This window comes from Oncorhynchus mykiss, chromosome 30 (assembly GCF_057628025.1).
Source record: "Oncorhynchus mykiss isolate SJ-2025 chromosome 30, ASM5762802v1, whole genome shotgun sequence".
Classification (NCBI taxonomy): domain Eukaryota; kingdom Metazoa; phylum Chordata; class Actinopteri; order Salmoniformes; family Salmonidae; genus Oncorhynchus; species Oncorhynchus mykiss.
This window is the reverse complement of record NC_143051.1, coordinates 12,175,001-12,189,111: the sequence shown is the minus strand read 5'-3', so window position 1 is coordinate 12,189,111 and position 14,111 is coordinate 12,175,001. Positions and strand designations below refer to the sequence as shown.

Below are 14,111 nucleotides of genomic sequence, written 5' to 3'. Positions count from 1 at the left end.
CTCTTAACCGCTTGGCTACCTGCCGCACGTTCAGGATAGAGCTTGCCTGGTGATGAGACGTGATCCATATCAAATAGATGATTGATACATTTGCCATGATAGCGTGACTCCTCAATTCCTCATGCCACAAAATGTTATGCAGGAATGGAAAAGACAAGTAGACCAAACAAAATATAGGTGGTGGTTTCAAATGCTCTAAAATGTGGAAAAGGTGAGGAAACATCATACAAAGTAAATCTTATTTCCATTTCTTTATTTCTTTTAAAACCAATAGGAATTGAGGATATCTTCAAAATGGGTAAGATGATAAAAAAGAAACTGACCATTTGCTTTCTTTTCCTTCAGAGTGAGACTAGGGATTAACGGTTGAGATCATTGTGTGTGTGCGCGCATGTGTGTGTGTGCATGCACAGTCATTGTAGGAAAGTCCTATTGGAAACCCAGTAAGCAGCCTTGGTGAATGGAAAAAAAGTACCTACAGTAAAGACTAGCCAAGTGTCTTCATGTGAAACTGGCTCTGTGTGTGATGGTCATAAGGGGGTTTGGGGTCTTTTCCGAGGTGGACTGAATATTGCACTCCTGCAAGATTGTATTTAATAATTTTAAGAAAATGAAAACATGGCTCTAGAATAAAATGAGAAACAGAAAAGTGTCCTTGCCCCCAACCCCAGACTGCCTTGCTAGTTACAGCCAGTGAATAAATACAGCGGACATATTTAAAACCCAGCCAACCCAGTAATTAAAAAGTGACATCAAGCAAGTGGGGTAGAGAGAAAAACGTTACTGCATTTTCAGAGATTTTGTGTTGTACAAAAATACATCAATAGCCAAATGGACAGTAATTTGTCATTTTTCTTCTAATGTGCTGAAGGGTTTACAAACATTTTAAAAAAAGGTACATAACCCTGGGCAAATCCATAATTCATATCATTAATAGAAAAATAAACAAATCGTCAATATTGATACCATTTTAACATTTGTAGATTTGGTTTGTTAAACTCCCATGTAGGTGTAAAAAATAAAGAGCTATCCCATGATTCAAAGCTGAAAATAAAAATGCTGAAAAAATTATGTGCCCGTGTTATGACACTGGTAACTTGGAGGCGGGCCTATATCTGTGTGCGTTGACCTTCTTGTTCATTGGTTCGGCTGGTTGGACCCCTAGGTTTGCATTCATTCAAATGTAATCATTCGCTCGTTGATTAATTGATTCTGTGATCAATTAGCCATGTCTCAGTGGTAACAAATCACAATAATTACTGATAGTTCTCTCTCCCCTTGGTTGGAATAAGGTTGTTCCCACTAGCTGCTGTATTCTTGAGACGCTGCACACAGACACTTTACTGGACACAACAGTTGGGGCCGTTGGCATCCTTGAACCGCAGACGCATCTTGGGTCTGTATTTCTCCAGGTAAAGAAGCTGCTTGGAGTTGAATGCTCCACGTCTCTTCCTGAGGGGAGGGAGGAAAAACAACAAAGTGGTCTCATAATGTCACAAGAGACCATGCAGCACATATGCAACAATATCCACACAAATCAATATGTGCCCTGGGCAAATTCTAACAAACTAATGAAGAGAATACATGACAGTACATGTTTGACAGCACAGAAACATTGGTTAGGCTCCATGCCCTGTGTGGAACAGTGGTGGCTAATGGCACTTAAAATCGGAGGGACAGGCTCATAGTAACAGCTGGAATGGAACAGTATCTAACATGTGTTTGATATCATACAAGCCTCCCCCACCTCCCTTACCAGCCTCCATTGGTGTGGAAGTTAGTGGTACTTACTGTCGTATGAACTGCACCGCATCCTCATACTTCATCCCAGTTTCAATCAGCGCTAAGGCCACCATGACTGGAGCTCTACAGCACAGACAATATATATATATATATCAATAAATGAGCAAGCAACAAATACCAGCCAGCATGGGTGGGGATGTAATGTAAAGCATGCTGTGTCATGGTTATGTAGGTAGCAGGGTAGGGATGTAATGTAAAGCATGCTGTGTCATAGTTATGTAGGTAGCAGTGTAGTGTAAAGCATGCTGTGTCACGGTTATGGAGGTAGCAGTGTAGTGTAAAGCATGCTGTGTCATGGTTATGTAGGTAGCAGTGTAGTGTAAAGCATGCTGTGTCATGGTTATGTAGGGATGTAGTGTAAAGCATGCTGTGTCATGGTTATGTAGGTAGCAGTGTAGTGTAAAGCATGCTGTGTCATGGTTATGTAGGGATGTAGTGTAAAGCATGCTGTGTCATGGTTATGTAGGGATGTAGTGTAAAGCATGCTGTGTCATGGTTATGTAGGTAGCAGTGTAGTGTAAAGCATGCTGTGTCATGGTTATGTAGGGATGTAGTGTAAAGCATGCCGTGTCATGGTTATGTAGGTAGCAGTGTAGTGTAAAGCATGCCGTGTCATGGTTATGTAGGGATGTAGAGTAAAGCATGCTGTGTCATGGTTATGTAGGTAGCAGTGTAGTGTAAAGCATGCTGTGTCATGGTTATGTAGGGATGTAGTGTAAAGCATGCTGTGTCATGGTTATGTAGGTAGCAGTGTAGTGTAAAGCATGCTGTGTCATAGTTATGTAGGTAGCAGTGTAGTGTAAAGCATGCTGTGTCATGGTTATGTAGGTAGCAGTGTAGTGTAAAGCATGCTGTGTCATGGTTATGTAGTGATGTAGTGTAAAGCATGCTGTGTCATGGTTATGTAGGGATGTAGTGTAAAGCATGCTGTGTCATGGTTATGTAGGGATGTAGTGTAAAGCATGCTGTGTCATGGTTATGTAGGTAGCAGTGTAGTGTAAAGCATGCCGTGTCATGGTTATGTAGGTAGCAGTGTAGTGTAAAGCATGCCGTGTCATGGTTATGTAGGTAGCAGTGTAGGGATGTAGTGTAAAGCATGCTGTGTCATGGTTATGTAGGTAGCAGTGTAGTGTAAAGCATGCTGTGTCATGGTTATGTAGGGGTGTAGTGTAAAGCATGCCGTGTCATGGTTATGTAGGTAGCAGTATAGTGTAACGCATGCTGTGTCATGGTTATGTAGGGGTGTAGTGTAAAGCATGCTGTGTCATGGTTATGTAGGTAGCAGTGTAGTGTAAAGCATGCTGTGTCATGGTTATGTAGGTAGCAGTGTAATGTAAAGCATGCTGTGTCATGGTTATGTAGGGGTGTAGTGTAAAGCATGCTGTGTCATGGTTATGTAGGGGTGTAGTGTAAAGCATGCTGTGTCATGGTTATGTAGGGGTGTAGTGTAAAGCATGCTGTGTCATGGTTATGTAGGTAGCAGTGTAGTGTAGTGTAAAGCTGAGACACAGGCCTGGGAAACCCACAGGGGGTGGCCTGGGTTCACTGCAACCCCGCTGGGGCATCACATTCACACACAAAGTGTGATAAGTGTTACTGTAAGCAAACCTCTCAAGAAGAAAAAAATGCACCGCAACTTAAAAAAATCCCAGACAGACTGCCCGGAATGTCAAAACTCAAAGCTGACAGAGCATTCTTGTGTGGGTTTTCAGAGAGAAGGAGAGAAGAGGGAGAGGAGGGACAGTGATAGGGGGAATATGAGAACGAGCACCCTTTTGTGCATTCCAGGGTTTCCGTTAGGAAAATGTGGAGCTGGACAACTTGACTGGGAAGAATGAAGTGGCCATTTGAGAAATGTGGACCTATAACGCGCACACGGAAAGTATTCAGATGTCTTCTTTCCCACAGCCTTATCCTAAAATGGATTTAAAAAAAGAGATTTTTTACAATCTACACACAATTCCCCATAATGACAAAGCGAAAACAGGTTTAGAATTTTTTTTGCAAATGTATGTTTAAACTCAGCAAAAAAAATGAACATCCTCTCACTGTCAACTGCGTTTATGTTCAGCAAACTTAACGTGTGTAAATATTAGTATGAACATAAGATTCAACAACTGAGACAAACTGAACAAGTTCCACAGACATGTAACTAAAATACATGGAATAATGTGTCCCTGAACAAAGCGGGTGTCAAATCAAAAGTTAGTCAGTATCTGGTGTGGCCACCAGCTGCATTAAGTACTGCAGTGCATCTCCTCCTCTGACATTCCTGTCTTGCAGGAAATCACGCACAGAACGAGCAGTATGGCTGGTGACATTGTCATGCTGGAGGGTCACGTTAGGATGAGCCTGCAGGAAGGGTACCACATGAGGGAGGAGGATGTCTTCCCTGTAACGCACAGCGTTGAGATTGTCTGCAATGACAACAAGCTCAGTCCGATGATGCTGTGTAACACCGCCCCAGACCATGACGGACCCTCCACCTCCAAATCGATCCCGCTCCAGAGTACAGGCCTCGGTGTAAATGCCTTCGACGATAAACAGAAATCCGACAATCGCCCCTGGTGAGACAAAACCGCGACTCATCAGTGAAGAGCACTTTTTGCCAGTGCTGTCTGGTCCAGCGATGGTGGATGTGCCCATAGGCGACTTTGTTGCCGGTGAGGACCTGTCTACAACAGGCCTACAAGCCCTCAGTCCAGCCTCTCTCAGCCTATTGCGTACAGTCTGAGCACTGATGGAGGGATTGTGCATTCCTGGTGTAACTCGGGCAGTTGTTCTTGCCATCCTGTATCTGTCCCACAGGTGTGATGTTCGGGTTTTCCGATCCTGTGCAGGTGTTGTTACACATGGTCTGCCACCGTGAGGACGATCAGCTGTCCGTCCTGTCTCACTGTAGTGCTGTCTTAGGCGTCTCACTGTAGTGCTGTCTTAGGCGTCTCACTGTACGGACATTGACATTTCTTGCTCAGGTCACATTTGCAGTCCTCATGCCTCCTTGCAGCATGCCTAAGGCACGTTCACGCAGATGGGCAGGGACACTGGGCATCTTTCTTTTAGTATTTTTCATAGTCAGTAGAAAGGCCTCTTTAGTGTCCTAAGTTTTCATAACTGTGACCGTAACTTCTCTAGGCTCGATGGGACGCTATCCGGACGTGAAAATACCTCCCTCTAGCCTAGAGGTTCATTGCCTACCGTCTGTAAGCTGTTAGTATCTTAACGACCGTTCCACAGGTGCATGTTCATAAATTGTTTATGGTTCATTGAACAAGCATGTGAAACAGTGTTTAAACCCTTTACAATGAAGATCTGTGAAGTTATTTGGACTTAAAATAATTACCTTTGAAAGACAGGGTCCTGAAAAAGGGACGCTTCTTTTTTTACTGAGAGATATAAATATATAGTATTTCAGACCCTTTGCTATGAGAATCGAAGTTGAGCTCAGGTGGATCCTGTTTCCATTGATCATCCTTGAGATGTTTCTAAAACTTGGGAGTCCACCTGTGGTAAATACAATTGATTGGACATGATTTTGAAAGGCACACACGTCTATATAAGGTCCCACAGTTGACAGTGCATGTCAGAGCAAAAACCAAACCATGATGTCGAAGGAATTGTCTGTAGAGCTCCGAGACAGGATTGTGTCGAGGCACAGATCTGGGGAAGGGTACCAAAAAAAATGTCTGCAGCATTGAAGGTCCCCAAGAACACAGTGGCCTCCATCATTCTTAAATGGAAGAAGTTTGGAACCACCAAGAATTCCTAGAGCTGGCCGCCCAGCCAAACTGAGCAATCGAGAGAAAAAGGCCTTGGTCAGGGAAGTGACAAGAACCCAATGGACACTGACATACAACCATCTCTGCAGCACTCCACCAATCAGGCCTTTGTGGCCAGACAGAAGCCACATGACAGCCCGCTTGGTATTTGCCAAAATGCACCTAAAGGACTCTGACCATGAGAAACAAGATTCTCGGGTCTGATGAAACCAAGATTGAACTCTTTGGCCTGAATTCCTCCAGACATGACGCTTGGCAACCTGGCATGGTGGCGGCTGCATACTGTGTGGATGTTTTTCAGGAACTGGGAAAATCGTCAGGATCGAGGGAAAGGAACAGAGAAAAGTACAGAGATCCTTAACGAAAACCTACTCCAGAGCGCTCAGGACCTCAGACTGGGGCGAAATTTCACCTTCCAACAGGACAACGACCCTAAGCACACAGCCAAGACGACACATGAGTAGCTTTAGAACAAGTCTCAATGTCCTTGAGTGGCCAAGCCAGTGCGCAGACTAACATCTCTGGAGAAACCTGAAAATAGCTGTGCAGCAACACTCCCAATCCAACCTGACAGAGCTTGAGGATCTGCAGAGAATAATGGGAGAAACTCCCCAAATACAGATGTGCCAAGCTTGTAGCATCATACCCAAGAAGACTCGAGGCTGTAATCGCTGCCCAAAGCTGCTTCAACAAAGTACAAGGTCTGAATACTTCTATAAACGTGATCAGTTTTTTTATTTTTTTTATTTTTATTTTGCATAAATGAGAGAAAAAATCTTAGTGTTTTTGTTTATGGGGTAGTGTTTATAGATTGACAAAAACAAACAATTGAATCCATTTTAGAATAAGGCTTTAACGTAACAAAATGAGTTAAGTCAATACTTTGGGTGCATAAAACCATTAGGGATTCTACCCACGTTGCGCAGAATGACAGAAATCACATTTTGATTATGGTAATTTAGCTAAACAGAAAATGCAACTCCTGTAATGATCAGCCAATAAAACATCATTTTCAAACTAATTTGCGGGGAAACACCATTGTAAACAGAGCACCTGATGCAAACAGTTCCATATGTGTCAGATACATCTGTCAGAAACTTAGTGTGGGAATCTAAATAGGCAACAACTACAATGGGTTGCTAATATGACTAAGATTGGGCCTTTGGCTTCTGGACAATGAAAGTTGATATGAAAACCAATAGCAATTAACTTTTTGAGTTTGTATTTATTTTTATAGGGACAGTGCACATTAATCAACGTTTCAGTAAAAGTGCCAGTTTTAGCCAACCGGCTAATTTTCAACCACAGTCCCTGGGCAGGTTTTTAAAAACAATTACAATACAATCAATGAGCAGTGAGCAAACGCAGAGCAACATAGCATGCAGACAGAGAACATGGGACATAGCATGCAGACAGAGCAACACGGGACATAGAATGCAGACAGAGAAACACGGGACATAGCATGCAGACAGAGGGACACGGGACATAGCATGCAGACAGAGAAACATGGGACATAGCATGCAGACAGAGAAACACGGGACAGAGAATGCAGACAGAGCAACACGGGACATAGCATGCAGACAGAGAAACATGGGACAGAGAATGCAGACAGATAAACATGGGACAGAGAATGCAGACAGAGAAACATGGGACAGAGAATGCAGACAGAGAAACATGGGACAGAGAATGCAGACAGAGAAACATGGGACAGAGAATGCAGACAGAGAAACATGGGACAGAGAATGCAGACAGAGAAACATGGGACAGAGAATGCAGACAGAGAAACATGGGACAGAGAATGCAGACAGAGAAACATGGGACAGAGAATGCAGACAGAGAAACATGGGACAGAGAATGCAGACAGATAAACATGGGACAGAGAATGCAGACAGAGAAACATGGGACAGAGAATGCAGACAGAGAAACATGGGACAGAGAATGCAGACAGAGAAACATGGGACAGAGAATGCAGACAGAGAAACATAGCACAAAAAGATAAACCCCATAAAAGCAACAAAGTGTTCCCACACCTCACAAGCTACAGACAACAGACAACATGGAAAGCAGCTAGGGATTATGTTCACAAAAAAATCTGACCTTTAGCCTTGTCTTCATGTTTTTGTGAAAGTGTGATAGGTGGTGCAGTTGTGTGTGTCTGATGGCAGTGTATTCCAGACATGGAAAGGCATGGCATAGGAGTAAGTTTTTATAAAATAATTGCCTTTCTATGGTCAGATTTTGCCTAGGCTACTTTAACGCAAGCCATGCCTAATAATGAAGTAAAACAATGAAGTATATGTTTTCAAAATGCATACTACCTCCAGCTCACATTGCACAGTGGTGGGTGATGTGCTGATAGCCTGCCTACCATTGCCTTTGCACTTGAATGGCGAATCGGAGGCGCACTTCAATTACCAGTTGAGAAATAAAAATAGTGGCTCTCTTCAAATCATGGCCATAAAAACTGTTTTTAACATACAATTGCATTTAGAATGGTTGCGCAATGACTGGGCTTATAAAAACAGCAGTAGCGCTGTCTGACAAGATATTCCACTCAAAGTAAGCGCTATATGCTAAAGTAAGCGCTATATGCTAAAGTAAGCGCTATATGCTAAAGTAAGCGCTATATGCTAAAGTAAGCGCTATATGCTAAAGTAAGCGCTATATGCTAAAGTAAGCGCTATATGCTAAAGTAAGCGCTATATGCTACGCGCGTATCATTAACATGACGACTAATGAAAATCTTAAATGTGGCTAATTAACCTATAGACCAATAAGCATGACGGTCAAATGTATTTACATCCACTGATATTTACATCAATTAATAAAATGACTTAGCAACAGGATTGTTTTTTTGACTAGCCGACAGCAACCTTATTTAAAATCGGCTTTTAACGTATCGCTGAATACCGGCAATTACCGGCTAACGGAAACCCTGGCAGACACGAGATAGAAAGTGAGAAGGTGCAAGAGAGTGAGTGAAAGAGAGAGAGGGAAAAACTGTAGAAAAACAACCACTAACAACTCCTCCCACGCCCTGAGTCTCTAAAGGCTGTGGCTGGCTGGTGTGAATAAGACCATCAGAATGCTGCCGGCCCTGAGGATTGCAGTAAACACAGCACCAGGAGATTAAAGAGCCCACAGCAATGTGTGTGTGTGTGTGTGTGTGTGTGTGTGTTTGTTTTACTATCCATGTGGGCACCAGAAGTCCCCACAAGGATAGTCAAAAAAGGACCATTTGGACAAGTGGGGACGTTTCGCTGGTCCCCACAAGGAAACAAGCACACCTGATTCAAGTTGTCAACTAATCATCAGGGTCTCAATGAGTTGAATCAGGTATGTTTGTCTGGGGCTACAACAAAAATGTGTACTGTTGGGGAGGACTGGAGGTGGGCTGTTGGGGAGGACTGGAGGACTGGAGGGCTGGAGGTGGGCTGTTGGGGGTGGGCTGTCGGGGGTGGGCTGTCGGGGGTCTAAGCAATGCACTGAATCAATGACCCTGGACAGGCGTGAGTAGTGTGGAGCCCGTCTTGGCAGACTGCGGGAGGGGATCTCTATGGCAGGGGTGTCAAACTCATTCCATGGAGGGCTGTTTTTCTTTTTCTATTAAATTAAGACCTAGAGTACAGGGGAGAAGCGAAAACCCGCAGACACACAGCCCTCTGTGGAATGGTGTACAGCAGCACACCCTGGAGAACCGGGCTAACAGGGAGAGAGGATGAGGAGGCTAAAGCTAAAATCACACAGAAGCTATAGAGAGAGGATGAGGAGGCCAAAGCTAATCACACAGAAGCTATAGAGAGAGGATGAGGAGGCCAAAGCTAATCACACAGAAGCTATAGAGAGGATGAGGAGGCTAAAGCTAATCACACAGAAGCTATAGAGAGGATGAGGAGGCCAAAGCTAAATCACACAGAAGCTATAGAGAGAGGATGAGGAGGCTAAAGCTAATCACACAGAAGCTATAGAGAGAGGATGAGGAGGCTAAAGCTAATCACACAGAAGCTATAGAGAGGATGAGGAGGCCAAAGCTAATCACACAGAAGCTATAGAGAGAGGATGAGGAGGCTAAAGCTAATCACACAGAAGCTATAGAGAGAGGATGAGGAGGCTAAAGCTAATCACACAGAAGCTATAGAGAGGATGAGGAGGCTAAAGCTAAATCACACAGAAGCTATAGAGAGAGGATGAGGAGGCTAAAGCTAATCACACAGAAGCTATAGAGAGGATGAGGAGGCCAGAGCTAATCACACAGAAGCTATAGAGAGAGGATGAGGAGGCTAAAACATACTCTAACCTGGAGAACCAGTATGACAAAGCAAGACAGAGGCCAACACTAACAGAGAATGAATCCAGCGCATACACCAGAGAAAAAGACTAGCAGGATAGCTTAACAGACAGTGGTGCCGACAGCAGAGAAGCTAGCTATAAAGTGGGGATGAGAATAGCCGGTAGAACCACAGAAGCACCAGTCTATTGCTAGCAGGTTAATAGACAGAGAGAGATTGATAAGACATGTAGGCTAAAGAGAGAAGCCAACAGAGCAGATTGTGGAACCTGGAGACCACAGAGAACCAGGCTTAACATGAAACATTGTAATCAAGGCCACTTACACTCATTAAACTCACCTGGCCCACTTAGACACACACAGGTTAACACACTCACCGACCCAGCCCCGCCACACAGTGCACGGCAATACAGCAGCCAGGCTCGCCTCTGAACTTGGTCTTAAGCAGGTTCAACCAGTCGTCCACTATCTTGGTGGGGGGCGGGGCACCATCATCAAAGGGCCAGTCCTGCAGAGGAAGAGGGACAAGAACATCAACATGGATCAAACCAAGGGCTGGGAGTTCATTTAAGGGCTGGGTACTAAGCTAACATATGGAATTGTTTAAAGATGGTCTTACCATAGATAATTTAGCAATTTGATTTGACATTTTCAGAACCCTTTAAGTATAAAAATATACATTTAAATTGAATAAAATATTTAATTTGGCCTTCCCTACTATAGGCCATAGAAACACATTGAATCATTTTCATAAAATGGCAAAAAAAGTCAAAATGAATAATGTGAAATAAGGTTTTGAAGTGTGTCCTATATCTAGGAGATGAAGGACCCTGCCTTTCAAGGGTAATTCTTAATCCAAAAGACTTCACAGATCTTCATTGTAGAAGGGCTTGAACACTGTTTCCCATGCTTGTTCAATGAACCGTTAAACAATGAATGAACATGCACCTGTGGAACGGTCATTAAGATACTAACAGCTTACTAACAGCTTTTGTCTCACCAGGGGTGATGGTCAGATTTATCGTGGAAGGAATGAGCGTTACACCGAGGCCTGTACTCTGGAGCGGGATTGATTTGGAGGTGGAGGGTCCATCATGGTCTGGGGCGGTGTGTCACAGCATCATCGGACTGAGCTTGTTGTCATTGCAGGCAATCTCAACGTTGTGTGTTACAGGGAAGACATCCTCAGGGAAGACTTCCTCCTCCCTCATGTGGTACCCTTCCTGCAGGCTCATCCTGACATGACCCTCCAGCATGACAATACCACCAGCCATATTGCTCGTTCTGTGCGTGATTTCTTGCAAGACCGGAATGTCAGTGTTCTGCCATGGCCAGCGAAGAACTCGAATCTTAATCCCATTGAGCACGTATCGGACCTGTTGGATCGGAGGTTGAGGGCTAGGGCCATTCCCCCCCAGAAATGTCTGGGAACTGTCAGGTGCCTTGGTGGAAGAGTGGGGTAACATCTCACAGCAAGAACTGGCAAATCTGGTGCAGTCCATGAGGAAAATATGTATTGCAATACTTAATGCAGCTGGTGGCCACACCAGATACTGACTGTTACTTTTGATTTGGACATATTATTACATTTCTGTTAGTCACATGTCTGTGGAACTTGTTCAGCTTTTGTCTCAGGTTGTTGAGTCTTATGTTCATACTAATATTTACACATTAAGTTTGTTGAGTTTATAAGAAAACTAAGGAAATATCTTTGTTTGCTCAAAACTACCGCCATACTTCCATTTGTTTGTGGGGGTTACCTTCTGCTTAGTCTTGTGACATTTGTGGGGGTCATAGAGCAAAACGGTGAACTCCATCATGTTTGTGAGAGTCTCGCCTTTCCATAAAGGGGTCATAATAGTTTTATAAGCCAAACTGTTTGGATGCTACAGACATTGTTGTGAGAAGGCCAATTTTCAGGAAGTCTCATGGTCTGACAAACACCGCTGAAACACGGCCACCTTCCACGGAAGCCCGCCATAGGCTGCTGCGGTGGATGGAGACGCAACCCCATCTCTATCTTAAATAGACAGACGTATTTATTAACGTTACCTAGATTGACCCACGGGTGAGTCAGACTTAAAGATTAACCAATGCAAAGCTCAAAGGCAGTGCAGGATTCAAAGCCTGATTGAAGCAGAGCAGCTGTATCATGTGTGTCTAAGTTGGGAAGCTTGATATGCTGAAGTACTGTGTGTGTGTGTCCTGGCAGACAGCCTGACCATCTGAGCCTCTGTACTTGTGCTGACTCAGTCTCAGCTATGGCTTCGCACATCTCGCTCTCCCATATCATCCTCTGCCTGTCGCAGCCTTCTCTCTCTCTCTCCGCCTGTCCTATGATATCATGGGCCAGTTTTATGTAGGCAACTGTCACAGATCCTGTTTCATATTTGAAAAGTGACAAAGACAAGAACTGAAAGGGTTGTGTTACTAATTGCTTTTCACTGTAGTTTGCCAATCAGAAATGCTTTCAAGATTCTGATATCCTTCTCAAACATTTAATCCAATGCATCGGAGAGTGACAGGCAGAATGGGGAGAGGAACACTCCAGGACCAGGAGTGGTGACCACTATCAAGGACAGGAAATAGGACATTTCCTCTCCCAAACACAAAGGGTCTGTGGTTTTCCTGAATCACCTGTGGGACAGCGGAATAAAAAAAGACGTTGTATTATGTTGTACAATACAGTAAGAGAGAAACACACAGAGCAAGAAGGCCTGGGTGGAGCCCAATTCATCTGGATCTGAGCCAGAGATTCCTTCCTGTTCTTCACCCATTCGCTCAGCACACTGCGGGATGCAGAGTCTCTGTTCCTCTGTTCTCAACAGAATTTCTCCAGAGGGGCGACCCCACCTGTTTTGACATTCCATGAAAAAGAAAGTGTATCCAACTACCCTCAATTCCTCGGAAGGAAACAAAGGGATCCGGTTTTGGTTCAGTAGAAATTCTGACTGCTCTCTAGGAGTGTGTGTGTGTGTGCGCGTGTGCACGCATGTGTGTTATCCTCACCATAACTTCAATCCCCTCCTTCTCCACTGGGGCCTTGTCGTAGGTGGCGTCACACACTCTCACCAGCGTGTTCACCTCAAACTTCTTCAGCTCCTGTGAGAGACAGACAGACAGCGATTGAGAGACAGACAGAGAGCGATTGAGAGACAGACAGACAGACAGAGAGCGATTGAGAGACAGACAGACAGACAGAGAGCGATTGAGAGACAGACAGACAGACAGAGAGCGATTGAGAGACAGACAGACAGACAGAGAGCGATTGAGAGACAGAGACAGAGAGCGATTGAGAGACAGAGACACAGCGCGATTGAGAGACAGAGACACAGCGCGAGACAGAGACACAGCGCGCGAGACAGAGACACAGCGCGCGAGACAGAGACACAGCGCGCGAGACAGAGACACAGCGCGCGAGACAGAGACACAGCGCGCGAGACAGAGACACAGCGCGCGAGACAGAGACACAGCGCGCGAGACAGAGACACAGCGCGCGAGACAGAGACACAGCGCGCGAGACAGAGACACAGCGCGCGAGACAGAGACACAGCGCGCGAGACAGAGACACAGCGCGCGAGACAGACACAGCGCGCGAGACAGACACAGCGCGCGAGACAGACACAGCGCGCGAGACAGACACAGCGCGCGAGAGAGACACAGCGCGCGAGAGAGACACAGCGCGCGAGAGAGACACAGCGCGCGAGAGAGACACAGCGCGCGAGAGAGACACAGCGCGCGAGAGAGACACAGCGCGCGAGAGAGACACAGCGCGCGAGAGAGACACAGCGCGCGAGAGAGACACAGCGCGCGAGAGAGACACAGCGCGCGAGAGAGACACAGCGCGCGAGAGAGACACAGCGCGCGAGAGAGACACAGCGCGCGAGAGAGACACAGCGCGCGAGAGAGACACAGCGCGCGAGAGAGACACAGCGCGCGAGAGAGACACAGCGCGCGAGAGAGACACAGCGCGCGAGAGAGACACAGCGCGCGAGAGAGACACAGCGCGCGAGAGAGACACAGCGCGCGAGAGAGACACAGCGCGCGAGAGAGACACAGCGCGCGAGAGAGACACAGCGCGCGAGAGAGACACAGCGCGCGAGAGAGACACAGCGCGCGAGAGAGACACAGCGCGCGAGAGAGACACAGCGCGCGAGAGAGACACAGCGCGCGAGAGAGACACAGCGCGCGAGAGAGACACAGCGCGCGAGAGAGAGACAGCGCGCGAGAGAGACACAGCG

At 45.6% G+C, this 14,111-nt stretch overlaps 1 protein-coding gene across 6 annotated transcripts in view; it reads right to left on the bottom strand.

Annotated features, from left to right (window-relative positions):
- Positions 1-236: 236 nt before the first annotated feature.
- Positions 237-14,111, bottom strand: part of LOC110487937 (protein tyrosine phosphatase type IVA 2) — a 48,973-nt gene continuing 35,098 nt past the window's right edge. For all 6 annotated transcript variants that reach the window (XM_036971819.2, XM_036971820.2, XM_090227563.1 and 3 more), the window contains 4 exons: positions 12,880-12,972; positions 10,248-10,378; positions 1,792-1,866; positions 237-1,452 (listed from right to left, as the gene is read on the bottom strand). In XM_036971819.2, coding sequence (XP_036827714.1) covers positions 1,341-1,452; positions 1,792-1,866; positions 10,248-10,378; positions 12,880-12,972 — 411 coding nt within the window. In that variant the 3' untranslated portion in view covers positions 237-1,340. The remainder of the gene's footprint in view (positions 1,453-1,791; positions 1,867-10,247; positions 10,379-12,879; positions 12,973-14,111) is intronic.